General features: G+C 37.5%; 1 protein-coding gene across 2 annotated transcripts in view; it reads left to right on the forward strand.

Moving 5' to 3' along the window:
- nkain4 (sodium/potassium transporting ATPase interacting 4) overlaps positions 1–21,627 on the forward strand; it is a 240,531-nt gene that overhangs the window by 134,221 nt on the left and 84,683 nt on the right. For both annotated transcript variants that reach the window (XM_039735556.1, XM_039735557.1), the window contains exon 4: positions 10,685–10,882. In XM_039735556.1, the coding sequence (XP_039591490.1) occupies positions 10,685–10,882 (198 nt within the window). The remainder of the gene's footprint in view (positions 1–10,684; positions 10,883–21,627) is intronic.

Raw genomic sequence — 21,627 nt, forward strand, 5'->3', positions numbered from 1 at the left:
TAAGTAATGTAATCCAGAGCTGGTTTATGCCAAACCACGATCCACAGTTTGAAAAAGGATGAATGAAAGTGATGGATTTTTCTTTATATCTTACAGCATCTTTTCTGGTGTTCACCATCTCAAAGATGACAGGGAACACAGTTGGATTAAGTGGCTTGCCTTGGGATTTCAGTGTCCATCTTGTGCTTTCAAGTCTGAGTCTTTAGCCACTACTCCACATTGCCTATTGTTTAAAGCAGTGCAGTCTTTCTTTCTTGCCAGGTGGCATAGCCAGTGGTTAGTGACATATCTCTGTTAACATGATCTTTCACAAGGTGTCACCATTTTTTTTGGAATCACAGAAGCAAATGAAAACGATAATATACACAAGGTTTGGTCAGAACACCATTTGTCATAAGAGAGAGGGCATCAAGGTGGTGTATTTGCTAGTGATGGTGCCTCATGGATCTAGCATTCAGGGTTGAAGTCTTGTGGTCACTGTCAGTATGGAGTTGCACATTCTTCTTATGTGTATGTGGATTTTTTTTTCTACGTCCCTAAATATCTGCATATTAGGTAAATTGGTGACTTTAAGTTGGTCCCAGTGTGGAGGTGTGTGCATGTTTGTGCCCTGCAGTGGAGTGCTGGCCTGTCTAAAGATGATTGCTTTGTGCCCTATGCTGTCAGGGTGATCTTCTGTCTCCAGTGACTCTGAATCGGAGAACTGAAGAGACTATTTATGTATGCAGTATGTTTTTGCCTTCAAAACATATACTGTAGGTGGAGTGGTGGGTCAGTAGGAGATGCAGTTGCCTCACAGCACTTGAGATCTACATTCTCCTCATGTCTGTGTGGAATTTTCACCTACAGTACATGCTGAAGATGTGTGTGTTAGATTTACTGGTGACTCTAAATTGTCCCCATATTAAAAGTGAATTGATGCCCAGTACAGGGTGGGCCCCTGCCTTACACCTGCTGGCATAGACTCCACGTCTTGAGTCTTTACTAAGTGAATGGATTTGGTGCTCTGTGTTTATCAAAATCAGTTAGACATCAGATTCACTAACTTCAAGTTAAGCAAGGACTGAGTAGATATGAATTATAGCCACTTTGTGGACCTTAAGGACCAGAGGAAGTGAGGCCCAGGAGAACAAAAAAAAGAGTATACACACATAACAAATACAATTCCTGGTTTTATGAACAGTACAGAACAATAAAACATAAAAGACAGTATACATTAATGATGCAAATGTATATAATTAAGCATCTGTTCAGCATGACCTTAATGACTTCATGTCCTCCAAGATTAGAGGTGTATCACCATAGTATATCTTTATAGTTGAGAGGTACAGTGGGATGCAAAAGTTTGGGCAACCTTGTTAATAGTCATTATTTTCCTGTATAAATCGTTGGTTGTTACGATAAAAAATGTCAGTTAAATATATCATATAGGAGACACACACAGTGATATTTGAGAAGTGAAATGAAGTTTATTGGATTTACAGAAAGTGTGCAATAATTGTTCAAACAAAATCAGGCAGGTGCATAAATTTGGGCACCACAAAAAAGAAATGAAATCAATATTTAGTAGATCCGCCTTTTGTAGAAATTACCGCCTCTAAACACTTCCTGTAGGTTCCAATGAGAGTCTGGATTGTGGTTGAAGGTATTGTGGACCATTCCTCTTTACAAAACATCCCTAGTTTATTCAGGTTTGATGGCTTCCGAGCATAGACAGCTCTCTTTAACTCACACCACAGATTTTCAATTATATTCAGGTCTGGGGACTGAGATGGCCATTTCAGAACGTTGTACTTGTTCCTCTGCATGAATGCCTTAGTGGATTTTGAGCAGTGTTTCAGGTCGTTGTCTTGTTGAAAGATCCAGCCCCGGCACAGCTTCAGCTTTGTCACTGATTCCTGGACATTGGTCTCCACAATCTGCTGATACTGAGTGGAATCCATACGTCCCTCAACTTTGACAAGATTCCCAGTCCCTGCACTGGCCACACAGCCCCACAGCATGATGGAACCACCACCATATTTTACTGTAGGTAGCAGGTGTTTTTCTTGGAATGCTGTGTTCTTTTTCCTCCATTCATAACGCCCCTTGTTATGCCCAAATAACTCAATTTTAGTTTCATCAGTCCACAGCACCTTATTCCAAAATGAAGCTGGCTTGTCCAAATGTGCTTGAGCATACCTCAAGTGGCTCTGTTTGTGCTGTGGGTGGAGAAAAGGCTTCCTCTGCATCACTCTCGCATATAGCATCTCCTTGTGTAAAGTGCGCCGATTGGTTGAACGATGCACCGTGACTCCATCTGCTGCAAGATGATGTTGTAGGTCTTTGGTGCTGGTCTGTGGGTTGACTCTGACTGTTCTCACCATTTGTCGCTTCTGTCTATCCGAAATCTTTCTTGGTCTGCCACTTCGAGCCTTAACTTGAACTGAGCCTGTGGTCTTCCATTTCCTCAATATGTTCCTAACTGTGGAAACAGACAGCTTAAATCTCTGGGACAGCTTTCTGTATCCTTCCCTAAACCATGATGGTGAACAATCTTTGTCTTCAGGTCATTTGAGAGTTGTTTTGTGACCCCCATGTTGCTACTCTTCAGAGAAAATTAAAGGAGGAGGGAAACTTACAATTGACCCCCTTAAATACTCTTTCTCATTTTAGGATTCACCTGTGTATGTAGGTCAAGGGGTCACTGAGCTTACCAAGCCAATTTGAGTTCCAATAATTAGTTCTAAAAGTTTTGGAATCAATAAAATGACAACGGTGCCCAAATGTATGCACCTGCCTGATTTTGTTTGAACAATTATTGCACACTTTCTGTAAATCCAATAAACTTCATTTCACTTCTCAAATACTGTATCACTGTGTGTGTCTCCTATATGATATATTTAACTGACATTTTTTATCGTAACAACCAACGATTTATACAGGAAAATAATGACTATTAACAAGGTTGCCCAAACTTTTGCATCCCACTGTATATTCTGCATTGTTTCAAATATCTGTTTATCTTCTGACTTATTCATTTTTGACCAGTTTTAAAATTCTTATTTATAACTTGGGCACAAATTACCTTCCACATAAAAATGGTCCACAATACCTTCAACCACAATCCAGACTCTCATTGGAACCTACAGGAAGTGTTTAGAGGCGGTAATTTCTACAAAAGGCGGATCTACTAAATATTGATTTCATTTCTTTTTTGTGGTGCCCAAATTTATGCACCTGCCTGATTTTGTTTGAACAATTATTGCACACTTTCTGTAAATCCAATAAACTTCATTTCACTTCTCAAATATCACTGTGTGTGTCTCCTATAAGATATATTTAGCTGACATTTTCTATCGTAACAACCAACGATTTATACAGGAAAATAATGACTATTAACAAGGTTGCCCAAACTTTTGCATCCCACTGTATGTACAATGTGTGTGACAGCTCAGCAGAAGAGTATGGTCTGGTGCAGCACCACTTACTATAGAATGCATAAAAATAGTAGGCAAGTTGAAGATTTTGATGACATTTGTGTCAGTAAATAATTAGTGTTACAGCATTTAATGTCAGTTTTTTGGCAATATTTGGTTTATATACAAACATCCACAACAACTTCAAAAAAAGATCATGATGTTTGCCATTCAGCTTGGGAAGGTATCTCTAATTATAAACCAAAAGCTCTGTTTTTTGTTAAATTCATTCTCCTGTTTTTCCAAGTAAAGTATTATAATATTAAAGAATTACATAAAAATAGCAGGCAACTGTAAAATAAATGCAAATCCTTTCTTGAGGAAACCAGTTTTTTTTCCAGTCGTAGGCTAACATATAACATTCTCAGACTTGTAATGAAATCAAATTGCCATACAACTGTAACTCTACTCCCCTCCACATAAACATAAAAAGAAGTATAATGTAACAGCATCAGCAGGCATTAATGTAATAATTTAAGAGATTCTGTAAATAACACTATATATAATGGAACTGGGAATATAATGCTTTAAAACCGTTTAAGAAAACAGGCAAATTTCATAACCTCTGGATAACACTTAGAAATGCATTGAATTATACTGTGCAGTTATAAACACACAAGTATTAAGATATCTAAATAAATTACCCAATGGGTTTTATAAAATAGACAGGATTAAGTGGTGATAAGCACTGCAGATTCCTCCCCAATTCTGTGTACGTGTTTTTCTGGGAAATTCAGCTTTCCTCTCAAGTCTGAAATACATGTACAGTATGTTAGGTTAATTGGCCAGTTCAGATTTTCCTGTGGGTATGTGAGTGAGTGAGCCCTACAGAGAACTGGCACCCCATCTGGACGAGATTCTTGGCTTGGAGCCGATACTCTTGGGATAGGCTGCAGTCTCTACAGCACTGAACTGGATTGAGTGGAGTGAATAATGTTATGTATAGAAAAGTAGCAGCAAGTGAGGGGAGAAAAATTGGAATACAAAGGTATTGCTACAGAAAAAGTGATACATTTACAAATGTGAAAATTTACAAATCAAAGACTGGCCAAGTAACTGCATATTCTGTGAGCACTAAAAAAATGTTTATGAGGTTAATTAGAGTTGTGGTTAGGGTATTTGCTGTTACTGGTAAAATTTAGTCCCACTGGAAGCAGGAGGCAAACTTACGTGTCTCCAGCTGTTAGAAAAAGCTACATAATTTATGGTTGGGTGAGTATGTTAAGCAATTGGCAATAGGATTGTATCCCAGCCTTGAAATGCACGAAGGACAGTTTCAGTCAAGACTAGTGACAAGTAAGAGAAATCCTCATTTATTTTTTGTTCTGTAGTTTCAAAATGACAGCACGGTAAACTTGTGTCTCCTCTTACTAGCTTTTCCTGCAAAAAAGTCACTCTTTAGTTGTTACAGACTTAATTTCAAAGGCATCTTTGTGGCGGGCTCACAGTTGTTTTAGTTTTAAATAGTGTTGTTTACAAAGTATTCTTAATTTCGTGTTGTTTATACTTGATGCTTTATCACCTCTTTTAGAGATCAAGTTTATTTTAATTTAGGCAATGAATAGTTTTGCTATTTTTCAAGTTATAGTTTTTAGCAAATAGTTTAGACATGAATAGTAAGTTCTATTTGCATATATCACCGAAAAGTGAAAAACTAATCCGCAGGCTAACCTGAATCCTGCTAAAGATGCCTTCTTGTCCTAAAGCATGCTGTGACAGATTGAGGCTTTCTCGCTCCCTTGAACCTCAGACCACTCATCAGATACCAGGTAAAAGTCCAGAATTATTATTTATTATAATAATAATGTGCACAAAGCACCCTCCTCTCCACAATACTCCAATAATAATAACCAATAATCAATTCTCCACTCTCCCAGACGCTTAGCCACAATGCCTCCCAACTCATCTGGTCTGTCTGGGATTTCCCAGAGTCCTTTATATTCCTTGACCTGGAATTGTTTGTCCCTCAGTCCATGTGACTTTCTATCAATTCCGGGTCAGGTAAAAACTCCTTTTCTTCATCCCGGAAGCACGTCATTTCTTCTGTCCATGTGACTGTGACGTACTTCCGGGGTGTAGGGGAAATAGTCCCTGGGCCTCCCTGCAGCGACTCCTGGCGGCCCCCATGGTATCCAGCAGGGCTGTGCATTAAAAGTCCACTGTCCATAATTCCCTGCTGGCATTCGGGGCATCTCCATGCTGCAAGGAGGGCTCCATCTGGCGGCCTGGGTGTATTGGCCGGGATGAACGGCCGGCCATGTACCACGATGCATAGAATGCAGAAATTGAGGTAGAATGTATGCATATTATGAACTGTTGTGTGTACCTTTGGTACTGCGAGCTTTCATTCCACAGCTTTGTGAATGAGTTATGGATTATTTGAATAATTCTTAAGAGATAACGGATTAATAACACTAGCTGTTATATTGTCCTGAGGTGTGGAACTGTTCTTGTCATGCAGTTTTTTGAACCATTGTTGGCTGTTTTTTTAAAACTGAACAAAAGAGAATGTTGAAGTAGTCAAATCTAGAAGGCATAGACAAGTAATTTTATATGTGAGAAAAACGATTGTCAGCACATGGGGCTGGATTGGGGTTGTTCCCCCTTACATTGTAAAGAATAGCAACTCGCCACCTGCTGGCAGCAGCCCACAGCTGTGTAGCTGACCAAGGAAGTGCCAGTATTCAGGAACCATGAGAAACCAAGAGATTACAAGGCGATTGCCATGCCTCTGTAAGTACAAGACAGATTAGAGAGTAAACAACAGGAGTGCATGTGAACCCGGTAAGGTGAAGTCAATCATGACTTGCCCTGGTGTCATTATGAATATTTGTTGTATTGGAGGTGTTCCCCATTGCCCAACAATAGGAAAGTTTGCCTGGATATGCTAGGCTGAAGCAATTGCCTGTATAAATACACCTGTTCATGAAAGAGTGAAACTGCTCATTCTGAATGTCATTAATTTGATAATTTTAGAAGAACATATGGGATGCTTCATGTAGGTCTATGCAGAATTATGTGATTGCTGAAATAAGTGAATATCAGTAGCTGGTTTTCACTCTCCTTATATATCCTTATCCTAATTTATTTATTTGGATAAATACATTCATTATCCTTTAAACAGATTATCTTTCTTTACTTACTGCTAATTATTACAATTATTATTATTACATAGACTCGTTATAGTAACATTACATTTCCAAGATTGAAGAAATATATTGTATATGCCTGAAAAAATAAAGATCTAGCTTTCACATTTTTCATAAAATATTCATATTTTTCATCTGTCTCCCTATTCAGCCTGTGGCATACATTTTATTTTAAGATTAAAGGAACTGGATGTGCATGTTAGCAGAAGACTTAAGGGTTAAGAAGAGGAAAAAATGTGACTTTCATTGTTTTCTGCTGAGGGCTGGGAATCCTTGTGATTCTGGTTATATTGCTGGACAGAGACAAAAGCATCTTGATTATCCATTGGAAATTTTTTTTTTTTTTCTGGAGGAGGGTTACAATAGTCTGTTGTTACCATTTGTATGTATTTCACCAGAAGCAGTCTCTTTCACACAGCATCTTTAGTCACACTAGACCATATGCATTAGAGTTATGAATTCCATCTTTGTCCATCTGTCGGGTTAATTATCCTTGAACCTTGGCAGCTGCAGTCTTTGGTCCTAATTATTCAAATATAGATCTCCAGGCTGCAGACCAAATTTTGTGCTTTCTTGATTGGCAGGGACCATTACCCTAATATCCTCATAGATTTTTAAAACGTGCCTTTTGTGTGTATTGTTCAGGGTAGGTGACAGGAAGATGTGGTAACATATTTGCTGGAATGTTCTTAGCCAGAGAGAAGTGGAATTGAGCATATCTGACCTGTTTGTCAATGATCAGTATGAAAAGAAGTCTGAACATTAGGAGGAAATCTCATAGTAGAGACGACAGTGGCCATGATTCGAGAGAACACTGTGTCCCTTCCAATGGTTTTTGGGTTTTAAAATGAAGATTTATTAGTATTGTGAGTATTGGACCATCCACCCCACAAAATACTAAGTATGTGTGGCATATATTATTTAGTGTATGACAGAAATGTACATTTTTTTTTCTCCCTGTCATGCTTCCTCTTCCTCTAAATAATTTTCCCATATTATTATACCATACTTTCAGCCTCCATGAATGGTTTCTGGACTTGGCAAGTCGCATGAGCACCCTTATAGTAAGTAATATTAGGCAAAGTGGTGGCTTAGTGGTTAGTCTTACTGCTTCTTATCTACTGAGTACTTATTTTAAGTTGGACTGTTTAGAGATTTCATTCTGTAGAATTTCCATGTAGAAATTCTATATTCTCTCTTTGTCTTGATGATATTTTTCAGGTACTGCAGTTGGATTCTTTTACAGTTCCCTCAGGTTTAGTGTGTCTAGTTACGTGTTGACACTAAATTTTTCACGTGAGTTTGCACAGCAATGGACTAACACCTACAAGGCAGTTTTCTGCTTTATGCCTGAATACACATCAATTTTGTGAATCTTATGACAAGGCTGTAGTGAATTCAATCCTTTCCCAGCTTCTGTGACATAATATGTAACCAGTGCATCATTGTAGCATCATATATAGCATTGCATATTTTACATCAAATTCCTGTGAAAGTATGTTTTAATAAAAGGGTTACGATAGCCTGGCCACACCAAATTATCCACTTCATATTCTGTTGTAGTGTACTCTTGGTTTGGGGCAGACATGGCGTGTAACAGAGAATTTACACAAAAAATGAAATCACACACATCAGATTCAGCATCTCCATAGAATCAAAAGGAAGTGAGTGATTGTGTGCTTACAGCATACTTTTATGACAACAACATTTTGAAAAATAGATAGATTCAAGTAGATTCGAGTAGATATTACATACTTTATAATGTAGCAAAAGCATCTAAGGCCTGATGGAGCACCTTGAACTTGAATCCCTCGCTCAGCTGCTCTCCACGTGGGGTTTGCACATTGCACAGGAGCTATGGTTTACACCCCAGAGACATTCATGTTAGGTGTCTCTGTGAATGGGCCCTGAGATGCACTGGCACACACTGCGCCTAGAGTGCTGACAGAGTAGGCTCTGGTCCCCCTCAACCCTGAATTGCATTAATCAGGTTTGAGGGTTTCAACACAGTAAAATTAGCTTGGCTTCATAAATATGGGTTTTGGTGGTAGTGTCTACTAATCTACATTTAACACAAAGAGATTGCTTGTTAAAATTACTCCTGTATTTCTCAATCTGCAAAACGATTAAATTATTGACTTTTTAATATTTTGTTGATCAATCTTTTACCTCATTTTGGCATTTTGATTAATATCCAACTGTTGGTTTGGCTTTCTGTTTTGAATGTTCCTTATTATTCTAGTAGCAAATCATAAGCACTGACTAAATTATTGCAAAAATGGCTCTTTTTAGCCAGTGAAGTCTGATTCTATGATTCTGGACCAAATCAGCTGGTCAGATGCTTAGAACAACAATAACAACAACATTTATTTATATTGCATGTTTTCATACAAATGATGTAGCTCAAAGTGCTTTTAAAGATAATATCTATCTATCTATCTATCTATCTATCTATCTATCTATCTATCTATCTATCTATCTATCTATCTATCATCAATATAAATATAAATATATATATATATAAATATAAATATATATAAATATAAATATAAATATAAATATATATATATATATATATATATATATATATATATATATATATATATATATATATATATAGTTTATAAATAAGGACCAAAAAAACTCCAGAGGGCTAGAGAAAAAAACAAAATCTGCAGGGGTTCCGAGGTCTACCTAACATAAATGATCTCAATCAGTCATCATGGTTTTTAGGCTTCATGTGGAAGAATTAGATGATTATGGTCATGTAGACCTCTGGCCTTCAATCCATCAATGTAAGGACTGCATGGTGTTTTGATAAGGTGATGGTGGCGCAGATAACCACCACAGATAACCAGAAAAAGAGCAGCAGAGAAAGTCGGGGTTAGTGTGGATTTCAGAGTCATGAAAAAAATGATAAGTAAATGCATATAGAGAATATCAGGGTTACACTAAAATGAAGCAATGAGAAAGCCATGTTAAAATAATGTGTTTTTAGCAGTTTTTTGAAGTGCTCCACTGTATTAGCCTAGTGAATTCCTATTGGTAGGCTATTCCAGATTTTAGGTGCATAACAGCAGAAGGCTGCCTCACAACTTTTTTTAAGTTTAACTCTTGGAATTATAAGCAGACATTCATTTGAAGATCTAAGGTTATGATTTGGATTGTAAGGTGAAAGGCATTCCAAATTATAGGATGGAGCGAGATTATTTAAGGCTTTGTCAACCATAAGCAGTATTTTAAAGTCAATTCTAAGTGGCACAGGTAACCAGTGTAGTGACATCAAAACTGGAGAGATGTGCTCGGATCTTTTTTCCTAGATAAGATTTTGGCAGCTGCATAGAGAGAAGACTCTAGTGTGTTTGTGTACTTTCACAGTGATTGCTTACAAGAAATATTTTGCTTTCATTTGGTCAGAGGCCAGATAAGGTCAGTATGCTTTAGGTTCCTTGCATGACACATCTGCACTGACCTGTGCACATAAAAGTGAGATACAGGAGTGCCTTATCACCGCGTCTCCCAAGTGCATTTGTTTCATAAAACATTTCTTTTGTGTTGCTATTCTATTGAATATTTGAGACTTTTTTCAATTTTCCATTTTCTCTACCCACTTTTTATTAACTATTTCTTATTTTTAATTCAATAAATGAGTTATGATGTGGCAGCATGAATTATGTTGTTATTTTAACAAAGGCAAATTAGGCTGAAATTGATACTTAGGTTCCCATATATTTCTTGTTGCAGCTGTAAGAAACATATTCTTCATTTTTCAATAACAATGGATTTTCATTCAATTCCCCTAGAAAATTGTTTCAATAAACTTAACTCACCACATTTAATTGCAGGTATAAACTCTGATGTATTAATGTATGCAAAACATCTCACTGCTACTAAGCATTTAAGCTATGGATCAGTGCAACAATATTAGCACTTGAATTTTATTTTCAAGTCATCCTATTGCATCTGCAGTCAGATATTTCTTGAAAATGCCTTCATGTATTTGCTGCAATTAGCTATTCTCATGCACTTGAGTCAATCCTGATTGAACTGTTAATCTTCTTGTTTCTGTCATTGCAGGAAAGTGATCTCTTAACCTTCAACATATCAGCTCATCACTCATGGTGGAGTGAACACGGACCTGGATGCGTTCGCAAAGAAATGCCAGCGACAGGAGTCAAGAGTTTTGACAGCCAGTCCTACATCTCTGTAATGGGCTGCATTGTTGAATATCAGTACATTGAGGTCCTGCAGAGCTCCTGTCAGATACTCATTGCTGTAAGTAATAGCCCTTTGTAATAAGTCAGCTTCCTTTCCTAGTTAAAAAGAATGTGTAGAAGTCAAGTGGGGTGAAGTTATTGCATTACACCTCCAGTAAATATCTCAATATCTCAAACCTTTGGAAAGTTTTTAAGAAAACACTCACTAATCTGTTCATTCTGTAGGTGATATGTCTTATTTATCCTCAGAACCTGACCACAAGCTCTCACATCAAATCTACTATTCTAAAACTGTATCCACGCTGCTATGTTTTTATTTAAAAATGCAGACCTTAGTCTCCTTTTTCAGCTTTTGTTCACACTATCCCAGCAAATTTAACCCCAGAAAACCCTGCTCAGGTTTATTGCAATTCTTTTGAGGTATTGGGTCAATTTTGATCTGTCAGGCATAGGGTTAGTTAATAAGATGGTAGGGTCCTCTGGTCATCTCTTACTTTCCTACTGCAACTGTATTGACAGCACCACTGTGTTCCTCAGCACTACATATTACGATAAGGAAAAAATTAGAGAAGAGCACAGTTGATTATTTAATCTATTTGCTGTCTCTAATGGTTAGTTTGAGTTATTTATCATTAAAAATGTTACTGTGGCATGTGATTGACCATCCATAATGTAATCCCTCCAGCATGTTCTGGGTATGCCTCTCTTTCCTCTACCGGTGGCTTTGGAGACCCCAATGAAGTACTCTAATTACCTGCCTAGAACACCTCACCTGGTTTCTCTGGATCTGTAAAAATGGTAGTCCATTTTACATCTTCATCTTCATCTATGGTTGCAATCATAGAACAATAGGAGACCAAAAGAACAAGATCATGAGAAAAACTGGCCCAAATGATTTTCTTGTGCAGTGCTCCCTTGCCTTATATTCTGTGACAGGGTGAAGATAACCGCAATATGGGAAATACAACCTAGAGCTATATAAATAAAATGTATTATTATTATTATTATTATTATCATTAGAAGTAAAGCGAAAATTAAGTTAATAAGAAATTTTAGTACACATTTTGTGGTCCATTAGTCACTCTAGGGAAATGAAATCCTTCTGACTCCAGATGTAAATGTTAAACATTCAGGAATCTTTGACTCCACTGAAAACTAGAACGAAATAAAAATAAAAATTAATTTTATAACATAAAATAAAAACTAAAACTACAATTAATATCAGAATTGAAATATCACTGGTACAGAGCTTTGGAATACTATCCATCATTAAAGATTGATAAAGCCATTCAAAACAAATATAGTTCAAGCTCACAGTGGCCTTACACACACAGCACCGCTCAGGGTTTAATTTAGAATACCCAGTTACATTAAGCATAAATCTTTTTATTGTGAGAGAAAACTAGAATACCTGGTGAGTAACCCATACAGACAAGAGCAACACATGCCAAACTTTTGTCTGTCATGTTTTCATTTCTCCTACCTGACTAATAGATTGTGTTTTTTTCTGCTTTAATCTTGACATGAAATAGTCTGTATTTACAAATTTTAAACAAACAAAAGTCCATTCGTTTATAATTCTCATCACAAACCCAATTTAGTAAGCTCAGTATCTGTATTAATTTTTTTAAACAATCCTTGGCTAAAGGAGGACATATTGTTAGCTCTGAAAGACTGTTGTAGAGATTATTCTGTAGTGTTGTATTCAGTATTTTCTTTTCACAGTCCCAATTTTATTAAAGTTTAGTGGACTAAAATTTGTTATTTTCATGTAATTGGTAATATTTGCTGGTAGAAAAAAATAGGGCTGGTGAAGTGCATATTCTGAGGAATGTTTTATACTATACAGTAATCCCTTGCTATATCGTGCTTCGACTTTCGCGGCTTCACGCTATCGCGGATTTTATATGTAAGCATATCTAAATATATTACGCGCTGCTTCGCGGGTTCTGCGGACAATGGGTCTTTTTACTTCTGGTACATGCTTCCTCAGTTGGTTTGCCCAGTTGATTTCATACAAGGGTCGCTATTGGCAAGTACCTGTGTGCTGACTGGCTCATCGACGGAGCACCGAATTCGATTCTGCGGCGTTAACCAGAAAGTCTTGTCTCGCTCATTCAGCATCAACGTGTTCCGCTGTGTAAAGAGTTAACTTTTGTGCTCTTTTGTGCTTATCTTTGTGCGTAGTCGAGCCCTTCGTTATGGCTTCAAAACGATCTGCTCCTACTACTGCTTCAGGGGCCGTGTCCTGAACAGAAGATGCTAACGATTGCCGAAAAGGTAAAAGTTTTGGATATGTTGAAGGAAGGGAAAAGTTATACCGCTGTAGGACGCCATTACGGCATCAGTGAGTCCACGATTTTTTTTATTTAAAAAGGAGGAAAAGAATATAAGATCTACGGCTGCAGTGTCCTTTTAACCAGGGCGCAAAATGAGTTGTAAGTGGATGTAATAAGGCAGTAGTCTGGATGGAATCTGCTTTAGAGATTTGGATTGAAGACTGCCAGAAGAAGAACAACGGCGGTGCTACACAGTCGCCTGAAGAAGCTCCTTTAGAAGAGCTGTAATGCTCTCCTTTGTTGTGCAGTAAAATTAAACTCATCGTTATCGGAAAAGTCGTTGTGTCATTGTTGGTGAGTAACCATAATTAATTTTCTACTTACAGTACTTAGTACATGTACGTACGTTTAGTGTCACTGTACACATTTACAGTATACTATTTTTCTTGCATTGTACGTATTTATTGCTGGTGGCCTGTCTATCGTAATGTCTGTAACATATGTGATATCGGAGACACTCAATATCTTTAAAATAATATTTAGGTTTTACTGTATATAAACAGTGTGTTTACATACATAATTTCAATGAATCTTACCTAATATCAAAGAGAATACAAAGGGTTTATGCTGTATAACTGTGCAGGGAATATTTATAAACAGTGTGGGAGAGTTTATAAGGGCTTAAAATATATAAAAATAACCATACAAACATATGGTTTCTACTTCGCGGATTTTCATCTATTGCGGGGGGTTCAGGAACGCAACCCCTGCGATCGAGGAGGGATTACTGTATTCTGTGTCCCTACTGGTGCTTAATAATGTTTTATTTGGTCTACGTATTGCTATTCTTCATATTTCTTTCTTTCCATTATAATAGAGCACTTGATTTCATCGATAAGGTGATTACATGAGTAGTCAGGCTGATTTGTCTTTTAAGTGATACACTACATTCATCATCAGAGTTGCTTGATCCAGTTTAAAATGTGGAGCTTGTTCTGGCAGCATCATGCACTCGGCAGGAAGCAGGCTTGGACACGGCACCAGTCCATCCCAGCACATGTACATCCATATGGAACCATTTTAGAGTCTCCAGTTAACCTAAAAAGCACGTGAAAACTCACAAAGAGGTAGGGAGACAGTCACTCGGCCAGAATTCCAGTCCAAGGTTTCAGTAAATATAAGTGAATGTATTATTAGATGCAATTTAAAAATTTTTGTTTTGTATTTCTGCAACACTGTAAAATATCTTGGTTTAAACTATAACTATAGTATATAATACTGTGTTTGTTTTGTAAGACTGATGGGCAAACAGTGTTTTTTATTTCTAAAACTGTCCAGTGCATAAGAACACAACTGCTTTGAACCAGTTAAAAGTAATAAACGCTAAAATCAGGATGCCTTGTAGACACCACCACTGTTTCAAGTTGAAGCTGAGCTGTCCACCAAAATCTTCCCAGTTGCCTTGGGAACAGCATTCACCAAGTCATTCATCAATGCATGGTTAGGTAAAGGGAGTATTGCAAATAAAAAAAAATCTAATTGAAAACGCAGTATAGGAAGGGTCTATAAATAGAGTGTTTCACATTGTCCAAATATTATCCCTTGGTATTGAGCAAGAAAGTGAGCAAGATGGTCAGCTGAGCCAAGAGACGCCTGCCTTTTTAAAGTTTTAATTTTTCCCCTTAGAGGAGGCGAGTGAAATATCTCAGGGGAAGATCTTATATGCTGTTCTATTGTTAAGGAGGAGCTTCTTTCCCTTAGCATTGTGAGTTCAGCCTTGTGCTGCTGTTAACACTCTTTTTAAATCTCATATCATAAGGCTAAAAAGAATAAACACACCAGCTGTTTACATTTTTGCTGGCTTTCACCATTCATTATCAGTGTCTCTGACTGCATTTTGACCATCACTAATGAACAGTAATTGGCAAATGATCAAAATGAGGAATTTACATAAAAGTGACAGAAACAAATATTAGAAAAACATAAAGCTAAAAGAAAATCAGATTAGTTTGCTTAATACACACAAGGACTGCTATAAGGCACAAAAATAATAACTTTAAGGCTTCCAACCCTCTTAAATCATGCTTTAGGAATTAGTGAGTGTTGTAAGACCTTAAAGTATGAGCACCCGCCATATACTGCTTCTTTGTTATGTACAGTATTGGAGTTCCCCAATTCATTCTTACATTTGTGACACATTACTGTTTGTGGGGAGAAAGTGAAGCATAGGAGGGATAGGGAGGAATACTAGATGTAAAGTATTAGCCCTCATAATTCCCTACACTTCTGCGCTTGTATCATTTTGAAGAATTTTACCATAAACCAAAGTGTGTACAGTTGATAATATTATTTCTTCTCAGTATTGCCCTGAGTCTTCATAATTGTGACTGCAGAGAAGATGATCTTGTAAACATCATGAAAAATTGAGCCAGAGTCAAAACCGAAGCACAAATTACCAAAGTGCCCAAAACAAAAATCAAGAATCTTAAACTGAAGTTCTTTAGACTAAAAGACCAAACAAAACATGCTGCATATAAGTTATAGTTTTATAGGTTGTGAGATTTTTGAGACCCTGACAATCCCCCAGCTGTGCTGTGTGCTGAAACTCTGTTAACAGACGCAGGGATTGTTTGTCATTTGCTGAGGTAACTGCAGGTTCGCAGGTTCGCAGCCTCACCGTGTAACGTGCCTGTCGCCTGAATGTTGATGTGGGTAACAGTCTAACCTGACCACTGACTTGGCCATGTCACTGCTTGTTTGCTTTATCTGTTTGTATTAAAGTTATAACTCTTGTTTGAATAAATACCCTGCCTGTTCCTGTTTGGTTTTCTTGAAGCCTTTGGACAATTTTTAAGTCCTTCCTTCTTTGCAATAGTGCCTCTAAAGCCGCACATCCACCAAACACAATTCAATAAACACAATTCTTTTCCTCCTCTCCTCCCAGCAGCTCTGTCACACTCCCTCCTAACTCCGGCTCGCTTGCTGGGTCTCCCATGGTTCTTTGTATAGTCCTTGACCCAGAAGTGCTTCTTCTCTTCTGTTTATGTGACTTGACAGCACTTCCGGGTCAGATGGAGAATTACATTTTTCTTCAGCCTGGAAGTACTTCTGTTCTTCTGTAACGGTGACTTGGGAGTACTTCTGGACTATAGGGAAAATAAAAATCTCTGTGTCTCCCTGCAGCATCACACGGCGGCACCCAGCAGGGCTGTGAAGCTAAACTCCATCTCCCATGGTGCCCTGCGGTAATCCGGGGCACCTCTATGGTGCAGGGAAGACGGCATCTAGCATCCTGAATGTGTTGACATATATATCACAGTATATACTCTATATGTATATTTGTATCTATATATACATATATTTAATAGGTGGTTGTTTATATTATTTTTTTAATGCAGAAGTGTACAAATCATACTAAATAAGAACACTAAAGCACCAATTTAAGTAACAAAACTAACACTAGTGCCTTTTTGGTGTTCCTCTGCAAGGTGTTATGATCCTGTTGATAGATAGATACTTTATTAATCCCAAGGGGAAATTCACATAATCCAGCAGCAGTATACTGATACAAAAAACGATATTAAATTAAAGAATGATAAATATGCATGTAAAAACAGACAATAACTTTGAGTAATGTCAGCATTTACTCCCCCGGGTGGAACTGAAGAGTCACATAGTTTGGGGGAGGAGTGATCTCCTCAGTCCGTCAGTGGAGCAGGACAGTGACAAAAGTCTGTCACTGAAGCTACTCCTCTGCCTGGAGATGACACTGTTCAGTGGATGCAGTGGATTCTCCATGATTGACAGGAGTTTGCTTAGCGCTTGTCGCTGTGCTACAGATGTTAAACTGTCCAGGTTTATTCCTACAATAGAGCTTGCCTTCTTAACAAGTTTGTCCAGGCGTGAGACGTCCTTCTTCTTTATGCTGCCTCCCCAGCACACCACCGCGTAGAAGAGGGCACTCGTCACAACTGTCTGGTAGAACATCTGCAGCATCTTATTGCAGATGTTGCAGGACGCCAACCTTCTCAGAAAGTATAGTCGGCTCTGACATTTTTTACACAGAGCATCAGTATTGGCAGTCCAGTCCAATTTGTCATCCAGCTGCACTCCCAGATATTTATAGGTCTGCACCCTCTGCACACAGTCTCCTCTGATGATCACGGGGTCCATGAGGGGCCTGGGCCTCCTAAAATCCACCACCAGTTCCTTGGTCTTGCTGGCGTTCAGGTGTAAGTGGTTTGAGTCACACCATTTAACAAAGTCTTTGATTAGCTTCCTATACTCCTCCTCCTGCCCACTCCTAATGCAGCCCACAATAACAGTGCCATCAGTAAACTTTTGAACGTGGCAGGACTCCGAATCGTATTGGAAGTCTGATGTATATAGGCTGAACAGGACCGGAGAAAGTACAGTCTCCTGCGGCGCTCCTGTATTGCTGACCACAATGTCAGACCTGCAGTTCCCAAGATGCACATACTGAGGTCTGTCTGTAAGATAGTCCACGATCCATGCCACCAGGTGTGAGTCTACTCCCATCTCAGTCAGCTTGTCCCTAAGGTGCAGAGGTTGGATGGATTTAAAGGCGCTAGAGAAGTCCAAAAACATAATATTAAATAGTATAAAAACATAATGTTCAAAAATATCAAAAAGGAAGCAGGCTTCAAAAAGCAAAAGGTAGACTTGCCCTCAGCACAGGTCAGCATTCAAAGAGCAGACCTCCTTAGCTCAGGCAGCATAACCATTAACTCGAAAGGCAGGCTTATTGCTTGCACGGGCCCAAAAAGAGAAGACTTTATTATCAAAGATATTAAAAATGTCTACAAAAGTGAACGAGGAATGCCATTCCAAACCTCTGTCCGAAGCATAAAGCGGTGTTCCTTCGAAATTTAATTGTTCATTGAAAAGGATTCAAAAAGGATAGCACCAAAATCATGGCAGGCTCAGGAATAGGAATCCAAATAGATTTGGCAAAATGAATGAAAAATCTGTGCATCTCAATGGGTCTACACTGTAATAGAATTTATATCTTATAATTCAGGTGGTGTCTATCATAAGTGTCTTGATGAGGCTTTTCTTATTTATTTTCTTGTTTTTGTAAGCATGGTCATGGTATGATTTTCTGACCAGGCACACTATTCAGTTTTTACACATTGTTCATACAATTCTTGTACATTTTAATGTGTTAATTAAATAATTTTCTTGCCTGCATCCTCAGTTTATGGTCACTTGGTGCTGAACAGCACAACAGACCTGTCCATCAGAGAGCTTGATACTAAAATGTCATTTTAGAGTTACCAGTTAGACTAATGTGCACATGTTTTGTATATGGCTGGAAGAAACTGGTGTTACTAGAGAGCAAACTTGACAGACATGGGAGAGTGAACAAACACCATATACTTAAGCCAGAATTTAAGCCTAGTACACTGAAATTATGAGGCAGTAATACTAAGCAGTGCACCATTGTCACCCATTTTGTTAACATTATATTTTTAAATTCAGTTGGTCAGAATTAAAACTGAAATTTTACTTCAATCCCCTATTAATCTTCCTCCATTATAGATCTTCTATAAGAAGAGTCAATATCATGTCCTCAGAATTACAGATAGGCATCATTTTAGTGAGAAAGGGCTGTATATATCAATTGCTTTTTTTCTAATAGCACAAGCACATTTTAAACTAAATGAAATTAATTTGAAGCTGTTGAGGAATCTCTTCAGTGGAATGCTATTTTTGTTAAACAGCAGTTTTTGGTTTTTCTTCGTGTAGTGTTTGTGGTTTGACCTTTTGTTGAGTTGACCTAAAAATCATAACTGAGATTGAAGTAGAAGTCAAAGTGTATTCACCACTCATACAGTATACAGCAGCACACTCCTGCTTATGTGTGTGAGTGTTTGTGTGTACACAGAATTAAAAACCATTCAAAGGCAATATAAGTTATAATCACCTTATATTGTAGCCTCATTCATGAACAACAACAACAACTTTTATTTATATAGCACATTTTCATACAAACATTAGCTCAAAGTGCTTTACATAATAAAGAATAGAAAAATAATAGACACAATAAAAAACCAAAATAAGTCAACATTAATTAAAATAGAATAAGAGTAAGGTTCAATGGCCAGGGGGGACAGAAAAAACAAAAAAAAACCTCCTGACGGCTGGAGAAAAAAATAAAATCTGCAGGGATTCCAGACCATGAGACTGCCCAGTCCCCTCTGGGCATTCTACCTAACATAAATGAAACAGTCCTCTTTGGATTTAGGGTTCTCACGGAAGGACGTGATGATGATGATGGTCACGTAGACTTCTGCCTTTTAATCCATCCATCCATCAATCCAACAAGACCTCAAGGTATTTAAACTCCTCCAGTTGAGAAAGCAACTCCCCACTAAAATGCAAAGAGCAAGCCACTCTTTCTTACTGAACGGTTTTACCTCCAATTCTGGGGTGTTAATTTGAATTCGAACCACAACATCATCCAAAAAAAATCACAGATGTAACCCTTAGGTTCCCCCGAGTTGAAACCCTCTAAGCTTCAGATTGATTATAATATCATGTGCATAAAATTAATGAACAGGTAAGGAGACAACACACACCAACTTCTTAATGTATGGTATGCAAATATGACTCTTACTTCATAAAAACTAAAATCAAATGGCACACAGCACGTGTCATGTGTCATCCTGGCCTCTACTCGTAAATGGGCAACTCTACAAAAATAAATCCAGTATTATACAGCTTATCAGTTTCACAAATTGGTTTATAAACTTTTAATGAAACTCTTTGGCCTTACAGAACATATACTGAAACCACCTGAGTAATTCTTTAATTCTTAACTATTTGAAGGTACTCTCCAAAAACACTTAAAGTTGCCCATTTTCCATTAAGTAAAAAACTGTGGCAGATTTAAAAAATCACTGAAGAATGAACTAATTGTCAACATAACATTCAGAGCTAGTTCATTCATTCTCACCCTGCTAACAGTGTGTTTCACAATTATTGAGCTCAACTCCAACTGTACTTGATTATTTGAATTTCTTTTCCCATAAGAAAAGCATTGGAAAGGATTTAAAAGTGAGGGACTCTTTGTAGTATTATAGATATGTCCTGGCCTCTCATGATTATCAGGAATTATAACATCAGTAATCAATAAATAGCAATGCTTGCATAAGGTAAGAATCACCAACTAATATATAAAAATGTCTCAACACACAGAGAAATTTTCAAATTTTTCATAAAAATGTATATCTTTTTTATCACGATATTTCTAAATTGATTTAAAGATACCAAGACATGACTAGTGAGTCCATTTTAATTTATTATTCACATATGATCTCAATGTTCCGCTTTCAGCAGCCATTTCTTCAGTGTCCTAATGATAAACTCCTTTAACTTATCCTTAATTAGTTATTTAAAATGTTAATTGGTTATTAGAGAAACCTTTGTAATTGCATTAGCACCACTGAAACCTGTTGTTCTGTTCATTTGGATTCCATGGCAGGAGATGAAGGCTGTTGCTAAGAATAAGGTGACCTGCTCTGTCCAGTTCAGTACATTGCTACATCATCTTTTATCAGAGTAAGCAGATACATTGTAAAATGAAGTGAAGTTTTGAAGCTGTTTCCTTTTGGATTTCAGTCCACCCCCTTAAGTTAAGAGGCCAAAATGCTTTAGCCATACTCTTGCAGATTTGATATTATAAGCTTTCTTTGTTCTCAGCTTGTAGCTAGTCCTTAAGAATCCCTCCTTTCTGGAATAATATGCTGATAATAAACTTTACTTTACTCCTGTGCCTGCTACTGACTGGGGGCTGATATACTGTAACTGAGTTAGCAACACATAACCCTTGGCATTAAAATTCCTAAAAGAATTGCATTCTACTGCTATTTTTTCATTTTAACTGATTTGTGTTTTAAATAAATACTACCCAGAATAAATCCTTTGTTTTCAAGAGATATAATATATCTTGTAACATTCAATTTGTTTAACTCTGTTAGGAGGATATGTCTTAAACAAGAATAAACTGAACAAATGCCAGAGGTAAATCGTGTGCTGCACTTTGCAAGACATGGAATGGCCCAGCATTTATTTATCAGCTGTAAAGGAGCTAGAGTTATGCAAATCTTGTAAAACTCCACTGTGTGTTTCATTGTTGGCTACTTTTCCTCAGCATTTCTGGAGGGAATGTTTTTATGTATGTATGTATGTATGTGTTTGTGTGTCTATGTACATTTTTCTGTAAATGTATCTGTTTTATTATTTTGAATTACTTATTTACTTTTTTAATTTCATGATTTACTTTTACATTTGGTTTTACAAACACTGACATATCTGTTTGTTTACCTCTAACAAAATATCATGCCATTCCCAACCCTGTTTAATCCTATTGGGAATCGCAAGGGCTAGAGTTGAACCTGAAAAGTACAAGGTGCAAGGTAACCAACCAACACTGGACGGGATGCCAGCCCATCTTACAGCCCATTCTGACACACACCAACATGAGGCCAGTATAGAATCA

This window comes from Polypterus senegalus, chromosome 14, assembly GCF_016835505.1.
Source record: "Polypterus senegalus isolate Bchr_013 chromosome 14, ASM1683550v1, whole genome shotgun sequence".
In the NCBI taxonomy this organism is placed as follows: Eukaryota; Metazoa; Chordata; class Cladistia; order Polypteriformes; family Polypteridae; genus Polypterus; species Polypterus senegalus.